We start from the raw sequence: 15,953 nt of genomic DNA, 5'->3' as shown, positions 1-15,953 counted from the left end.
AGAAAGATGGTTCTATGCGGATGTGCATAGATTATCGGTAGTTGAATGAGGCCACTATCAAAAAAAAATATTCGTTGCCAAGAATTGATGACTTATTCGATCAGCTTCAAGGTGCCAAGGTATTTTCGAAGATCGATTTGAGTTCAGGTTACCATCAGTTGAAGATTAGGGCATCCGATGTCCCTAAGACAGCTTTTCGGACTCGGTATGGGCATTACAAATTCCTAGTGATGTCATTTGGACTGACAAATGCCCCAACAACATCTATGGATTTGATGAATCGGGTGTTCAAGCCCTATTTGGATTATTTTATGGTTGTATTCATTGATGATATCTTGATTTACACCAACAGTCGAGAGAAGCATAAGCAGCATCTTCGGAGTATGCTTTAGACTATGAAGAATAATCAGTTATATGCCAAAATTTTAAAATGTGAATTTTGGTTAGACTCAGTTGCCTTTTTAGGGCATGTTGAATCGGCAGGAGGCATAAAAGTTAATCCTAAGAAGATTGAGGCTGCTCAGAATTGGCCTAGGCTTACTTCAATTACAGAGATCCAGAGTTTCCTGGGTTTGGCAGGTTATTATCTCCGGTTCGTGGAAGGGTTTTCATCTATAGCAAGCCCATTGACCAGTCTGACCCAGAAAGGTGTCCCATTCAGATGGTCAGACGAGTGTGAGTTAAGCTTTTAGAAGCTCAAGATCGCTTTGACTACGGCGCCAGTGTTGATATTACCCACAGGTTTAGGATCTTATATGGTGTATTGTGACATATCTCGCGTTGGGCTTGGTACAGTATTGATGCAAGATGGCAGGGTGATTGCATATGCGTTGCGGCAGTTGAAAGTTCACGAGAAGAATTATCCTGTTCATGACTTAGAATTGGAAGCCATTATTCATGCGCTGAAGATTTGGAGGCATTACCTCTACGGTGTCTCGTATAAGGTATTTACTGATCATCGTAGCCTTTAGTATCTGTTGAAACAAAAAGATCTTAATTTGAGGCAGAGAAAATAGTTGGAGTTATTGAAAGACTATGATATCACCAGTTTGTATCACCCCAGAAAGGCTAATGTAGTGGCCGATACTTTGAGTAGAAAGGTTGTGATTATGTGCAGCCTTGCTTATATTCCGGTTGGTGAGAGACCATTAGCTGCAGATGTCCAGACTTTGGCTAATCAGGTCGTGAGGTTAGATGTTTCAGAGCCCAGTCGGGTTCTAGCTTGCACAGTCGCTCGGTCTTCTTTGTATGAGCGCATCAGAGAGCGACAATATGATGATCCTCATTTACTTGTCTTTAAGGACACGGTGCGGCACGGTGATGCTAAATAGGTTGTTGTGGGGGAAGATGAAGTTCTGCGAATGCAGGGTCATATTTGTGTGCCTAATGTTGACGGACTTCGTGAATTAATTCTTGAAGAGGCACACAGTTCCCGGTATTCTATTCATCCAGGTGCCGCCAAAATATATCAAGATTTACGGCAACATTATTGGTGGATGAGAATGAAGAAGGATATAGTTGCATATGCAGATGGTGTCTAAATTGTCAGCAAGTCAAGTACGAGCATCAGAGACCTGGTGGTTTGCTTCAGAAGTTAGAAATTCTTGAGTGGAAGTGGGAGCGTATCACTATGGATTTTGTTGTTGGGCTCCCATGGACTCTGAGAAAATTCGACGCAGTTTGGGTCATTGTGGACAGGTTGACCAAGTCAGCACATTTCATTCCAGTGGCAGCTACCTATTCTTCATAGCGGTTAGCTGAAATTTACATTCGTGAGATTGTCCGCCTTCACGGTGTGCCCGTGTCTATCATTTCTGATCGAGGTACGCAGTTCACTTCACACTTCTGGAAGGCTGTACAATATGAGTTAGGCACACGGGTTGAGTTGAGTACAACATTTTATCCATAGACAGACAGACAGTTAGAGCGCACTATTCGGATATTGGAAGATATGTTTCGCGCTTGTGTTATAGACTTTGGAGGTTCTTGGGATCAATTATTGCCACTTGTGGAGTTTGTCTATAATAATAGCTACCAGTTGAGCATTGTACGGGAGGCGATGTCATTCGCCAGTTGGCTGATTTGAACCGGGAGAGGCTCAGTTGTTGGGTACTGATTTGGTACAGGATGCCTTGGATAAGGTCAAGGCTATTCAGGATCGACTTCGCACAGCTCAGTCTAGGCAAAAGAGTTATGCCGACCGTAAGGTTCGTGATATTGCATTCATGGTTGGAGAAAAAATATTGCTCCAGGTTTCACCTATGAAAGGTGTAATGAGGTTTGGAAAGAAGGGCAAGTTGAGCCCTAGGTATATAGGACCCTTCAAAATTCTTGAAAGGGTGGGCGAAGTAGCCTACATGCTTGCATTACGACCTAGTTTATCAGCGGTTCATCCGGTGTTCCATGTGTCTATGCTCTGAAAATACCATGATGATCCGTCCAATGTATTAGATTTTAGCTCAGTCCAATTGGACAAGGATTTGACTTACGAAGAGGAACCAGCAGCTATTCTAGCCCGGCAGGTCCGACAGTTGAGGTCTAAAAGTTATCCTTCAGTTCGGGTGCAATGGAGAGGTCAGCCGGTAGAAGAATCTACCTGGGAGTCCGAGTCAGACATGCGGAGTAAATATCCACACCTCTTCACCACCTCAGGTACTTTTCTAATTCCGTTCGAGGACAAACGTTTGTTTTAGAGGTGGAAAATGTGATGACCCAAAGGGTCATCTTTAAATTTAATAATTATTTATGTGTTATGAAACCTCAAATAGCACTATTCATAATTCCTCGACTTGCATACGCAGTCCGTAAATTTTTCCGGAAAGTTTTTATGTGAAAAATTAATTAAAATGTGAAATAGAGTTTTAAAACTTAAGTGGATTGACTTTGGTCAACATTTTGAACAAACGGGCCCGGCTCAGTGTTTTGACTATTTTGATAGGTCCGTATCATGATTTGGGACTTGGTCGTATGCCCGGGATTGAATTCGGAGGTCCCTAGCTCAAGTTATCACATGTTGTCGAAAACTTTAAGTTTAAAGGTTTAATGACTTAAGAGATTTCACTAAAGTTTGACTTTGTTGATACCGGGTCCGTATTTTGGTTCCGAAACCCGATATAGCTCCATTATTATATTTATTACTTGTCTGCCAAATTTGGTAAAAAACGAAGCTGGTTTGACATGATTCGGACGTCCGATTGTTAAAATAGAAATTTTAAAGTTTTCTTAGAAATCCCACTTGATTTGGCATCAGATTCATAATTCTAGGTGTTAAATTGATGTTTTGATCATGCGAGCGAGTTCGTATGAGGTTTTTGAACTTGTGTGCATGTTTGGTTTGGAGCCCCGAGGGCTCGGGTGAATTTCGGATGAGCCTCACACCATTTTTGTTCAAGAACATATGACTGAAAATCTGGTATTTCCCAGTTCTGGTTTCCTTCTATGCGATCGCGTGGCTTCATCAACGATCACAAAGGTTTATTGAGCACTAATGAAAATTTATACTATGCAATCGCATAGTATTGTCCGCGATCGCACAGTTGGAGAAGCTAAGGCATCGCGAACGCGTGGGCAAAGTCGTGTTCGCGAAGAAGGAGTGAGGCAGAAGTTGTAGCACGCGATTTGTGCTATGCGATCGCATTCAGCCATCTGCGATCGCAAAAGGCTGGAAAATGGTTCTTCGCGTTCGCGAAGAGAAAAAATTTGGCAGCTGTGCAATTGTGTTACGCGATCGCGAAGGAATTTCTGCGATCGCATAGGGTAAAAACCTGGGCAAACAGAACTTAAATTTTGTAAATGGGATTTCACTCCATTTTCTACCATTTTTTATTTTGAGCTCGGGTAAGACGATTTTTGGGCGATTTGGACGAGAAAACATTATGGTAAGTGTTCCTTATCCTATATTGATTATATTTCATGATTCCATACTCATTTTCATTATGAATCCGTGAATTTAAGGAGGAAAAATCAGATTTTATAAAATCTTCCAAAAATATAAAATTAAGATTTGAAGGTCAATCCGATGTCGGAATTCGATAATTTTTGTATGGTTGAACTCGTATCGAAACGTGCGTTTGGATTTTATGAGTTTTTTTGGGATTTGAGACGTGGGTCCCATTGTCGAGTTTTAGATAAATTTTGGATTTTAATCCGTAAAATTAGTAAATTCATATGGAATTAATTCCTACGATTTGTATTGTGTATATTAAATTGTTTATGACTAGATTTGAGGATTTCGAACACGAATTCGCGAGGCACATGTTTATTGGAATCTTGAGTTGGTTGCAAAGCGATGTAAGTGGCATGGTTAACCTTGACTTGAGGGAGTAGGACTTATTTGTCTATTTGCTACCTGATTTAATATGCGGGTACAATGTATATGTGAGGTGACGAGTACGTATGCGTTGTGGTTGAGTCAAAGCATGCAGGTGGAATTTGTTTATTGTGAATAATTTCCTATTTAATTAAGATATTTCTGCTTAAGTTTATTATTGATTATTTGATCATTATTTGTGAAATTATTATTCATTTAGTTATTGTTGAATATTTTGGAGGGTGAAATCGGTATTCTGGTACTGAATTGATTGATAAGTGTATATCCCCACATTTAAATACTCTTCCGGATTTATATTATTATTTTCATGACACGGAAGAGTGTAAAAGCATGAAAAGTGATGTCGTGCCATTTGTATTATTTATAATATCATTGTCATGGTAAGGAAGAGTATAAAAGCATGAAGGGTGTTGCCGTGCCATTTGTGAGTGTAAAAGCACGAAGGGTGATGCCGTGTCATTTTCAGAGAGTATAAAAGCACGAAGGGTGATGCCGTGCCAAATGAGAGTAAAAGCACGAAGGGTGGTGCCGTGCCATTTTCATATCATCAGTTGCTCATTATATTGTTGAGGAATTATTTGCCTGCTAAGTGATAATTCTCCTACTGAAATTATTATATCAACCTCATTCACATGTACCCTCCCAAATTTATAAAGTGTTATTTGTTGTTTTATTGTTGCTTCGTATTTGTATATACTTGTACATGTTGTTTACGTACGTGTCCTGTCATAGCCTCGTCACTACTTCGTCAAGGTCAGGCTCGACACTTACGGAGTACATCGGGTCGGTTATACTCATACTACACTCTGCACTTCTTGTGCAGATTTTGGAGTTGCTCCCAGCGACGTACCATAGACGTGCTCGGATTCAACTACCTAGAGGAGACTTGAGGTATAACTGCACAACATCCGTAGTTTTGAAGTCGCCTTCTATTTATCTTAGGTGTGTATTATCTTTCAAATAGCTTGAATTTTATTTAGACCTTTATTTGTATTATTCTAATAGCACATGCACTTGTGACACCTGATTCAGGAATGTATTTTGATAATTCGGTATTTGTGATGACCCAAAAGGTCATCTTATATTTTAGAACTCGAATCTGTACTCTTAAGCCTTAAAAATCTTATTTTTACCCTCTTCAATTTGCGTGCGCAGTCCGGGTAGGTTTCCGGAAAGCTTTTATGTTGAAAACTAATATAAATAAGTAATTTTGCCTTAAAAGTTAATTTTAGTTGACTTCGGTCAGTATATGTGATAAACGGGCCGGGATCCATGTTTTGACGGTCCCGATAGGTCCGTATCAAATTATGGGACCTGGGCGTATGCCCGAAATCGAATTCGGAGGTCCCTAGCTCAAGTTATGAATTTTTGATGAAAATTAAAAGTTTGAAAATTAATTATTTTTAAGAATTGATTGATGTTTGGCATTGTTAGTACCGGGTCCATATTTTGGTTTCGGATCCCGTTATAGGTTCATTATAATATTTAAAACTTGTCTATGAAATTTGGTGAGAAACGGAGTTGATTTGACGTGATTCGAACGTCCAGTTGAGAAAATAGAAATTTTAAAGTGTTCTTGAGAATTTTATTTGATTTGATGCTAAATTCATAGTTATAGGTGTTATTTTAGCTATTTGATCATGCGAGCAGGTTCGTATGATTTTTTAGACTTGTGTGCATATTTGGTTTGGAGCCCCGAGGGCTCGAGTGAGTTTCAGATAGGCTACATGATGTTTTGGAGTTAGGAAATCTTGTTTTTCTTGAGAGTCTGTGTTCTCGCATGTCCTTCTTCGCGTTCGCGAAGGTACTCTCGTGAACGCGAAGAGTAAACTGGGCAGTTGAAGTTTTCTTCTTCGCTAATGCGAAGGCCTGGTCTCGAACGCGAAGTGATGGGGGACTTAGCCTTCGCGAACGCGACGGTGCTCTCGCGATGAACACTGTCGCCCAACACTTAACAGAATCCAAAAACGGGATTTTAGCCAAAAACTCATTTTTCTCAAAAACCAAAAGGTAAGAGGCGATTTTTCAAGAGTCATTTCTTCCCCAAATTGTTGGTAAGTGATTCTAAACCATTTTCTTTCAATTACCCATTACATTTCTTGAAATTTCAACCTGTAATCTAGAGTTTTCATGGTAGAATTAGGGGTTAGGGTAGAAACTAGGGATTTCGGGAATTTAAGGATTTAGACCCCAATTTGAGGTCGAATTCCAAAACTAATTACATATTCGGGCTCGGGGGTGAGTGTGTAAAAGGATTTTGGTCTGAACCTAGGATTTTGACCAAGCGGGCCCGGAGTCAATTTTTTGACTTTTTGGAGAAAAATTTGGAAAATTTAATTTATGCAATATAATTGATTCCTTTAGCAATATTTGATATTATTGAGTCATTTTTGAATAGATACGAGTGGTTTGGAGGTGAATTCCAAAGGAAAAGCTGTGATTGAGAATGAGGTGGCCTTCGGCGCGAAGTAAGTGTTGTGTCTAACCCTGACTTGAGGGAATTAGGAACCTTAGATTACTTGCTAAGTGAAATTCATGTGAGCGGCGTATATGTGAGGTGACGATTACTTATGCGCCGCCAATTTACCTATTTTTGCATGTTTCTTCCATTCTCTTATATTGTCTCATTTCCATGCCTAATTACTATGTGTTATACTAGAGTTGTTAAATTGATTGTCATTATCATGTTTTACGGATTTTCTGGTGATAATTGAGTTTTTATTTCAAACTTGAGATTGATATTATGGAACCAAATATTGAAGTAAGGTTTGTACTTGTTATTCTATCTCCTTGTTGTTATTTATGCATTGCATTATGGTAAGGGAGAGTGTTAATGCACGAAGGGTGATGCCGTGCCATATTGTGAGTGTTAATGCACGAAGGGTGATGTCGTGCCATGATATGAGAGTTAATGCACGAAGGGTGATGCCATGCCGTTTCTATTAATTTTATGGTGAAATTGAAAGTAAAAGCACGAAGGGTGATGCCGTGCATTTTTCCTTATTGTATTCACTATTCTTGTTGATTCATGGTATATTGACCGCTCCGGTGATCATTCTGTTATAGTTATTTACCTTGTATTCCCCTCAATATGTTCCCCTCCCGACATTTCCTGTTTAGTTCTTCATTTATGTTATTTGCATATACACTGTTAAATTGTACAGGTTGATTTGTAGGTGCCTTGCCTTGGCCTCGTCACTACTTCGTCGAGGTTAGGCTCAACACTTACCAGTACATTGTACTAATACTGCACTCTGTACTTTCTGTGCAGATTTTGATACCGGCTCGGGTTGATCGAGATTTTGCAATTGGTCCGTTGTTCGGAGACTCAAGGTAGATCTGTCGGCGTTCACAGACCTTGAAGTCCTCGTCTATCTTTTCTATTATACTGTTTCTTTCGTTCAGGTAGTTGTATTTATTTCTGACTATTACTTGTAGCAAATTATAGAATGCTCGGGAATTATGACTCCAGATCCGGGTGGTAGTAATTAATACATTTTTATGATAATTTAGACTTATTATATTTCATCTTAGTTAATTATTGTTAATTACTGAATGGAAATAAGGAATTGGTTTAATAATTCTCTAACGTTGGCTTGCCTAAGCAAGTGAAATATTAGGCGCCATCACGGTCCCGTCGGTGGGAAATTCCGGGTCGTGACAGTTGGTATCAGAGCACTAGGTTGCCTAGGTCTCACGATTCACAAGCAAGCTTAGTAGAGTCTAGAGGATCGGTACAGAGACGTCTGTGCTTATCTTCCAGAGTCTATGAAGTTTAGGAATTAGTTTCACTTCTTTTCTTCTCTGTCGTGCGATTTTGCTTTCTCAATGCTGATTGAACTCTTCTACTCTTATTCTCTCGCAGATGGCAAGAACATGTACCGCTTCCTCACCTAAGCAGCAGCCAAAGCCTCCAGTGGCAGCTCCTATGCGGGGCAGAAGTCGAGGCCGAGGCCGTGCCAGTGGCAGGGCTCAGCCTAGGGCCCGAGCAGCAGCCCCAGCAGTGGAGCCTCAGATAGAGCTTGACGAGGAGGTTCCAACCCAGACTGTTCCTGCCGGACCAACTCAGGTTCCGGAGGGGTTCATTGCTACCCCAGTACTTCAGGACGCTTTGGTCCGTTTGGTGGGCATTATGGAGAGTGTAGCCCATACTAGCGCATTTCCCATGGCACCAGCAGTCTCTCAGGCTGGAGGAGGAGCCCAGACTCCCACCACTCCCGCTCTGGAGAAAATAGCTCCCCAGTATCAGGCTCCAGTAGCTCAGCCAATCGGATTAGTTTAGTCGGTTATTGCGGCACAGGTCGGGGATGGACCAGCTATGTCTTTTGAGGCTTTATGGAGATTGGACAGGTTTACCAAGCTCTTTCCTATTCACTTCAGTGGTGCTCCTTCAGAGGATCCCCAGGAGTGTCTTGACAGCTACCACGAGGTTCTACGAAACATGGGTATAGTGGAGACCAATGGGGTCGATTTTGCTGCCTTTCAGATGACTAGTTCTGCCAAGAAATGGTGGAGAGATTACTTGTTTACCAGACCAGATACACCTGCTCTTATTTGGGACCAGTTCTCTCAGCTCTTCATAGAGAAGTTTCTGCCTATCACATTGAGAGAGGAGCATCGCCGTCAGTTTGAGCGCCTTTAGTAGGACAATATGATTGTTACTCAGTATGAGACCCATTTTATTGATTTGGCCCGTCATGCTATTATTCTACTTCCCACCGAGAGAGAGAGAGAGAGAGAGAGAGAGAGAGAGAGAGAGGGTGAGGAGGTTTATTGATGGACTTGCTCAGCCTATCAGATTGCAGATGGCTAAGGAGACTGGGAGTGCGATTTATTTTCAGGCAGCTGCTTATGTCGCCAGAAGATTCAAAATAGCTCTTACTCAGAAAGGTCAGGGGTCTGACAAGAGGCCTCGTCATTCCGGTGAGTTCAGCGGTGCCTCATCTAGAGGCAGGAGTACTTTTGGTAGAGGCCATCCTCCCAGGCTATTTCATTCAGCGCTTCAGGCATCCCACGGTGCCTCAGGTGGTCGTGGCCCTCAGATGCATTATTCCGACCAGTTAGCCTACGGTGCACCACCAACTTCTATTAGTGCACCTCCTCTCCAGAGTTATCAGGGTGGTTATTCGGGTAGACAGGGTCAGTTTCAGGGTCATCAGTCACAATAGCAGAGGTTATGTTATACTTGTGGTAATCCGATGCACAATCTAGATTTTCCCCCCGGGCAACATGCATCTCATAGCAGTAGTGTTCTCGTTCCATGGTTCCGGCACCAGTTGCTGCACCACCTGGTCAGCTAGCCAGAGGCAAGGGTCAGGCAGCCAGAGGTAGAGGCCAGACTATTAGAGGTGGAGTTCAGGCCGTTAGAGGTGGAGACCAGCCAGCTAGAGGCCATCCCAGGGATGTAGTTCAGGGTGGTGGGGCCCAACCCCAGTGTTATGCTTTCCCAGCCAGGCCTGAGGTTGAGTCATCTGATGCTGTTATCATATGTACTGTTTCAGTTTGCAGTAGAGATGCTTCAGTTCTATTTGATCCGGGATCTACTTACTCCTATGTGCCATCCTATTTTGCTTCATATTTGGTTGCTTCCTTTATATGTGTCCACATTAGTGGGAGATGCTATTGTTGTAGATTGTGTTTATCGTTCGTGTGTGGTCACCATTGGGAGTCTTGAGACTCGTGTAGATCTTCAACTTCTTGACATGGTTGATTTTGATGTCATACTGGGTATGGATTGGCTGTCACCTTATCATGCTATATTAGATTGTCACGCCAAGACGGTGACCTTAGCCTTGTAGGGGTTGCCTCAATTAGAGTGGATAGGGAATCTTGGCCATTCTGCCAGCAGGGTTATCTCTTATGTGAAGGCTCGGCATATGGTCGAGAAGGGGTGTCTAGCTTATTTGGCTTATGTTTGCGATTCTAGTGCGGAGGTTCCTTCCATAGATTCAGTGCCGGTTGTTCGTCGGTTTCCAGAGGTATTTCCTGCAGACCTTCCTGGGATGCCACCCGATAGGGATATTGATTTCAACATTGATTTGGCTCCGGGCACTCAGCCTATTTCCATTTCGCCATATCGCATGACCCCGCCAGAGTTGAATGAATTGAAGGAGCAGTTGCAAGATTTGCTTGATAAGGGCTTCATTAGACCTAGTGTCTCGCCTTGGGGTGTACCTGTGTTGTTTTGAAGAAGAAAGATGGATCGATGAGGATGCGTATAAATTATAGGCAGTTGAACAAAGTCACCATCAAGAACAAATATCCATTGCCGAGGATTGATGATTTATTTGATCAGCTTCAGGATGCCAAGGTGTTTTCAAAGATTGATTTGAGATCTGGCTACCATCAGTTGAGGATTAGGGCATTTGATGTTCCTACGACAGCTTTTCGGACTCGATATAGGCATTATGAGTTTCTAGTAATGTTATTTGGCTGACAAATGCCCCAGCAACATTCATGAATTTGATGAACCGGGTGTTCAAACCCTACTTGGATATCTTTGTGGTTGTGTTTATTGATGATATCTTGATCTACTCCCACAGTCGAGAGGAGCATGAGAAGCACCTTCAGATTGTTCTTCAGACTCTGAAAGATAGCTAGTTATATGCTAAGTTCTCAAAATGCGAGTTTTGGTTGAGTTCAGTTGCTTTCTTGGGTCACGTTGTATCCGTAGAGGGTATTCTGGTGGATCCTAAAAAGATTGAGGCAGTCTAGAACTGGCCTAGACCCACATCAACTATAAAGATCTATAGTTTTCTGGGTTTGGCGGGCTATTATCGTCAATTTGTGGAGGGGTTTTCATCCATAGCAGCCCCGCTGACCAGATTGAACCAGAAGGGTGCCCCGTTCAGGTGGTCAGACGAGTGTGAAACAAGCTTTCAGAAGCTCAAGACTGCTTTGACCATGACACCGGTATTAGTGTTACCCACAGGTTCAGGATCTTATACAGTATATTGTGACGCATCTCGTATTGGTCTGGGTGCGGTATTGATGCAGGGTGGCAAGGTTATTGCATATGCTTCACGACAGCTGAAGGTTCACGAGAAGAATTACCATGTTCATGATCTAGAGCTGGCAGCCATTGTTCACGCGCTGAATATTTTGAGGCACTTTCTTTACGGCATTCCATGTGAGGTATTCACTGATCATCGGATCTTGAAGTATTTGTTCAAGCAGAAGGAACTAAATTTGAGGTAGAGAAGTTGGCTGGAGCTATTGAAAGACTATGATATCACCATATTGTATCATCTCGGGAAGGCCAATGTGATGGACGATGCTTTGAGTAGAAAGTCAGTCAGTATGGGTAGCCTTGCATATATTCCAGTTGGTGAGAGACCGCTTGCGTTGGATGTTCACTCATTGGCCAACCAGCTCATGAGGTTAGATGTTTCTGAGCCCAGCCATGTTCTAGCTTGTACAGTTACTCGGTCTTCTTTGTTTGAACGCATCAGAGATCGGCAGGATGACAATCCTCATTTACTTGTCCTTAGAGACACAGTGCGGCACGGTGGTGCCAAGCAGGTTACTATTGGAGATGACAGAGTTTTGAGGATGCAGGGTCGTATTTGTGTGCCTAATGTGGATGGACTCCTATTTTTATGCCAAGCAGAATAATACTATTTTTATGATACTGCACTCTGCATTTTCTATGGAGATTTTGATACCGGCTCGGGTTGATCGAGATTTTGCTATTGGTCCGCTGTCCGGAGACTCAAGGTAGATTTGTCGGCGTTCACAGACCTTGAAGTCCCTGTCTATCTTTTTTGTTCTACCGTTTCTTTCATTCAGACAATTGTGTTTCTCTTTGACTATTACTTGTAGCAAATTCTAGAATGCTCGTGAATTGTGAATCCAGATCGGGGTGGTAGTAATTAATACAGTTTTTATGATATTTTGTACTTATTATATTTCATCTTAGTTAATTATTGTTCATTACTAAATGGAAATAAGGAATTTGTTTAATAATTCTCTAATGTTGGCTTGCCTAGCAAGTGAAATGTTAGGCGCCATCACGGTCCCGTTGGTGGGAAATTCCTGGTCGTGACAGTATTTATGGGCTTTCGCACTTTATTTCAGTAATTGACTTCTATTTAATTTAAATCGCTTAAAATGGTTAAGATTATTTTTAACGTTGGCTTGCCTAGCAAGTGAAATATTAGGCGCCATCACAGTCCTGAAGGTGGAAATTTCGAGTCGTGATTTTAAGAAAAGAAGACACGTGGTCACGTGGATGGCTAAGATGGGAGCTACTAGCCGTTACTTATCCATCGGCCAGTTTAGCTCAATCCAGTTGAAACAACCCGGGCCAAATTTCGGTTACACAATTTTGGACTGGTAATTCCTTTTCTCTAATAGTCCCATTTCCATATCAGTTAATTGATGGAGTTCTTCCATTTTTTGGGACAAAGGTATTTGAGATGTAGTTAGTTAACTTTTTCCCAACGGAACAAAAAAGGAAAAGATTAAAAAACAAAAAAACAAAAAATACTTTCCCGGTAATGCCCCCACTCCCGCACACAAAAATTTGGAGGGAGAATCTGTTACAAAATTTGTTGTGCTGATATATATATATTTTTCTCCGTCTTTCTCTTCACCCCTTCTCTCCTCCCTCATTGTTAAATCAGTTCTACTATTCTCTTCTCCCTCATCATTGCTCTCTTCTCGCTCATCACTACTTGCTCTTATTAATGCATTCATGGGACGTGCCGACTACGATGAACTAAAGGACAAAGAGAAAGTTAAATTGTTGTTGGATCGCCCTACAAGGGAGAAGCCAAAGTGCTTGCACTGTGAATGCAGAAACTTCAAGACAGTGGACGGGCTCAGAAACCATTACGATAACACCCATAAAGAGTGGAAGGAAATATGCGGCATATGTGAAAATCACGAAGAGTGCGCCGGTGATCTCGCCGCTCACAGAAAATACCTACTTTTACTAGTTTCCTTGCCGTCATAATTTCGACGTTTGCTATCGCCACTTTTATAGGGGAAAAACAACTCATGACTACTATGATCTAACTTAGAGGAAGAAGAATCAAATGCTTAGGACGCTCCTGCACTTGATAATTCTGGGTTGTGAGAGGTGGTTCGGCCAGGAGGGGATCTTAATGTGTATTATGAGACAGTCACACCCATATCCCTACCGTGCACGATAATCAATGTCTAGCATGCGGAAATTATTTCCCCATCGCCAGAGACAAAGCTACTCACAAGAATCATTGAAGATTATTGAGAATATTGTGTATTATATCTGTATTTGTATTTATGTAGTTGAGGGGTAGTTTTGTAATTAGCCAATAATATAGTATGTGTATATGTACTGTACAATACAGATACACTACACTTCACTTTCATTTCATCAAAGAGTTTCGTTTTTCTCTCTCTCTCTCTCCAGAAGTTTCCATCGTTTTCTTTTCTCCTTTCTCGTTTGATCTCTGCGAAGCTTCGACCGCCACATCAATGGCGATTTTCGCTCGCACTTGAGTCTCTGTTTTCTACATGGTATCAGAGCAGGGTCATCTCCTTCATCACTGCTCCCTGTTCGTTCCTTTTGAAGTTGTAAGGAAAATCGGGAAACCCTAATTTTTCACCCACAGTTTTTCAGATTTGTCGATTAATTCATCTTATATCATGGCGATGGATGACGATGCTTCAGATTCAACTAATACAAACAAAAATACATTAGATTCGACCAATCCCTTGTACATGCATCCTTCAGAGGGTGCCGGATCGACACTAGTGCCAGTGGTGTTTGACGGAACTGGTTATAGATCCTGGAGAAGAGGCATCCTCAGGGGTCTCTCAGTGAAGAATAAGGTCGTTTTCATCACCGGAAAATGTAAGAAGCCAGATTCCGACCATCCGACATTTGAGCAGTGGGAGAGATGCGACGACATGGTCACATCGTGGATTCTCAACTCACTTTCCAAAGATTTGGCACATAACTTACAGTATGTGGTCGATGCCAAGGAATTGTGGCAGGAACTGGAGGATAGGTACGATCAGACAAATGGAGCAAAATTGTACTAGCTCGAGAGAGAAATTAACGATCTAAGTCAGGGAACCCTAGACATTACAGGATATTATACAAAAATGAAGAAGCTTTGGGAAGAGTTAAACACATTGAATGCACATGCATAATGTAAGTGCCAGTGTATTTGTGGTGCCAAGGCAAATATGCACAAGGCTGAACAAGATAGAAGGCTAATCAGGTTTCTAATGGGTCTAAACGAGGTCTACACAGTTGTGAGAGGAAGCATTTTGATGATGAATCCGTTGCCCAGTATTGCACAAGCCTTCTCTATCCTGATCCAGGAAGAAAAACAAAGGGAAGTTAGGCCAAGTAACCATCTGATGATGGAGTCTGCTTCAATGAATGTCAGTGGTCTTGCAAATCCAGCCTTTAGGACAAATTATATTCAACAGAGGAACAACAGCTCATACAGAGGCAGTTATCCATCCAACAGGTCACGCTTGTTTTGTGACTACTGCAAGAAGCAAGGACACACTAAAGATAAATGCTACAAACTACACGGATTTCCTCAGGACTTCAAATTCACTAAAGGAAAAAGTGTGGCTTCCGCTGCGAGTGTGCATAGAGGACCTGAAGGGATAATTCCTGGAGGATACACTGAGGTTGGTGCTAGAAATCAAAGCATGGGGATTCAAAACCTGACAAAGGGGCAATATAATCAACTCCTGCATCTGTTGGAGAACTTCCATGGTGGAAGTGCAATTGAAGTCTCAAATAACATCACTAGTGGGGTAGCAAACTTTGCAGGTATATTGGCTTGCTCTACTCATAAAGAAATCATTGGTAATTTTTCATGTAAATGCTTCAAATCATCTGCTGAATATTGGATTTTAGACTCCGGAGCTTCTAATCATATGTCCTATAACAAAGCCCTATTAACCAACATTAGATTTCTACCTTATCCTTTCCTAGTAACCTTACCAAATGGATACAAAGTTAGAGTGACAGAAATTGGTGATGCAGTCCTTAGCCCTAAGCTGACTTTACACAAAGTGTTGTTTGTTCCCAGTTTTAAGTTCAATTTGATCTCAGTTCATTGTTTAACATCATACCTTAAGACAATTGTCCAATTTTCTGATACTTCATGCATTTTACAGGCCCCTTCAATGAAGAGGCCTCTGGAGATTGGTAGAGCAATGAATGGTTTGTACTTCCTCTGCTCAAAGTGTCAGTTCCTTAGTTCAGTTACTGTTCCCACTTCTCTCGTTTCAAATTCATGTCCTGCTTCTACTGATAATGACAACTTGGAAACTTGTCCTGCTAATTGTCTTTCATCATCATCTGTAAATGTTCCACTCTCAAGCAATAAGAAAGGTTCTTGCACCACTTGTTATCCTACTAATGTGTGTGGATCCTTTTCTAATTCTTCATCTTATGGAAATTGTGTTGACTATTTGTGGCACAACAGATTGGGCCATGTACCTTTTGTGAAAATGAGGGGAATATCATCTATACCTATAAGTTTTGCACCCAAACAACCATTCTTATGTTCAATTTTCCCTATGGCCAGACAAACAAGATTACCATTCCCACAGAAAAACACATCATCTACCAATATTTTTGAACTATTACACATAGACCTCTGGGGGC

At 41.6% G+C, this 15,953-nt stretch overlaps 1 protein-coding gene across 1 annotated transcript; it reads left to right on the top strand.

Moving 5' to 3' along the window:
• Window positions 1-13,960: 13,960 nt before the first annotated feature.
• On the top strand, window positions 13,961-14,359 carry LOC138898250 (uncharacterized). The gene has a single exon (XM_070184303.1). The coding sequence runs from the start codon at window positions 13,961-13,963 to the stop codon at window positions 14,357-14,359; it is 399 nt and encodes a 132-aa protein (XP_070040404.1).
• The last annotated feature ends 1,594 nt before the right edge of the window (window positions 14,360-15,953 follow it).

Source organism: Nicotiana tomentosiformis, chromosome 8 (genome assembly GCF_000390325.3).
Source record: "Nicotiana tomentosiformis chromosome 8, ASM39032v3, whole genome shotgun sequence".
Classification (NCBI taxonomy): domain Eukaryota; kingdom Viridiplantae; phylum Streptophyta; class Magnoliopsida; order Solanales; family Solanaceae; genus Nicotiana; species Nicotiana tomentosiformis.
The sequence above is the reverse complement of the archived record's forward strand: the minus strand, read 5'-3'. Positions and strand labels throughout refer to the sequence as shown.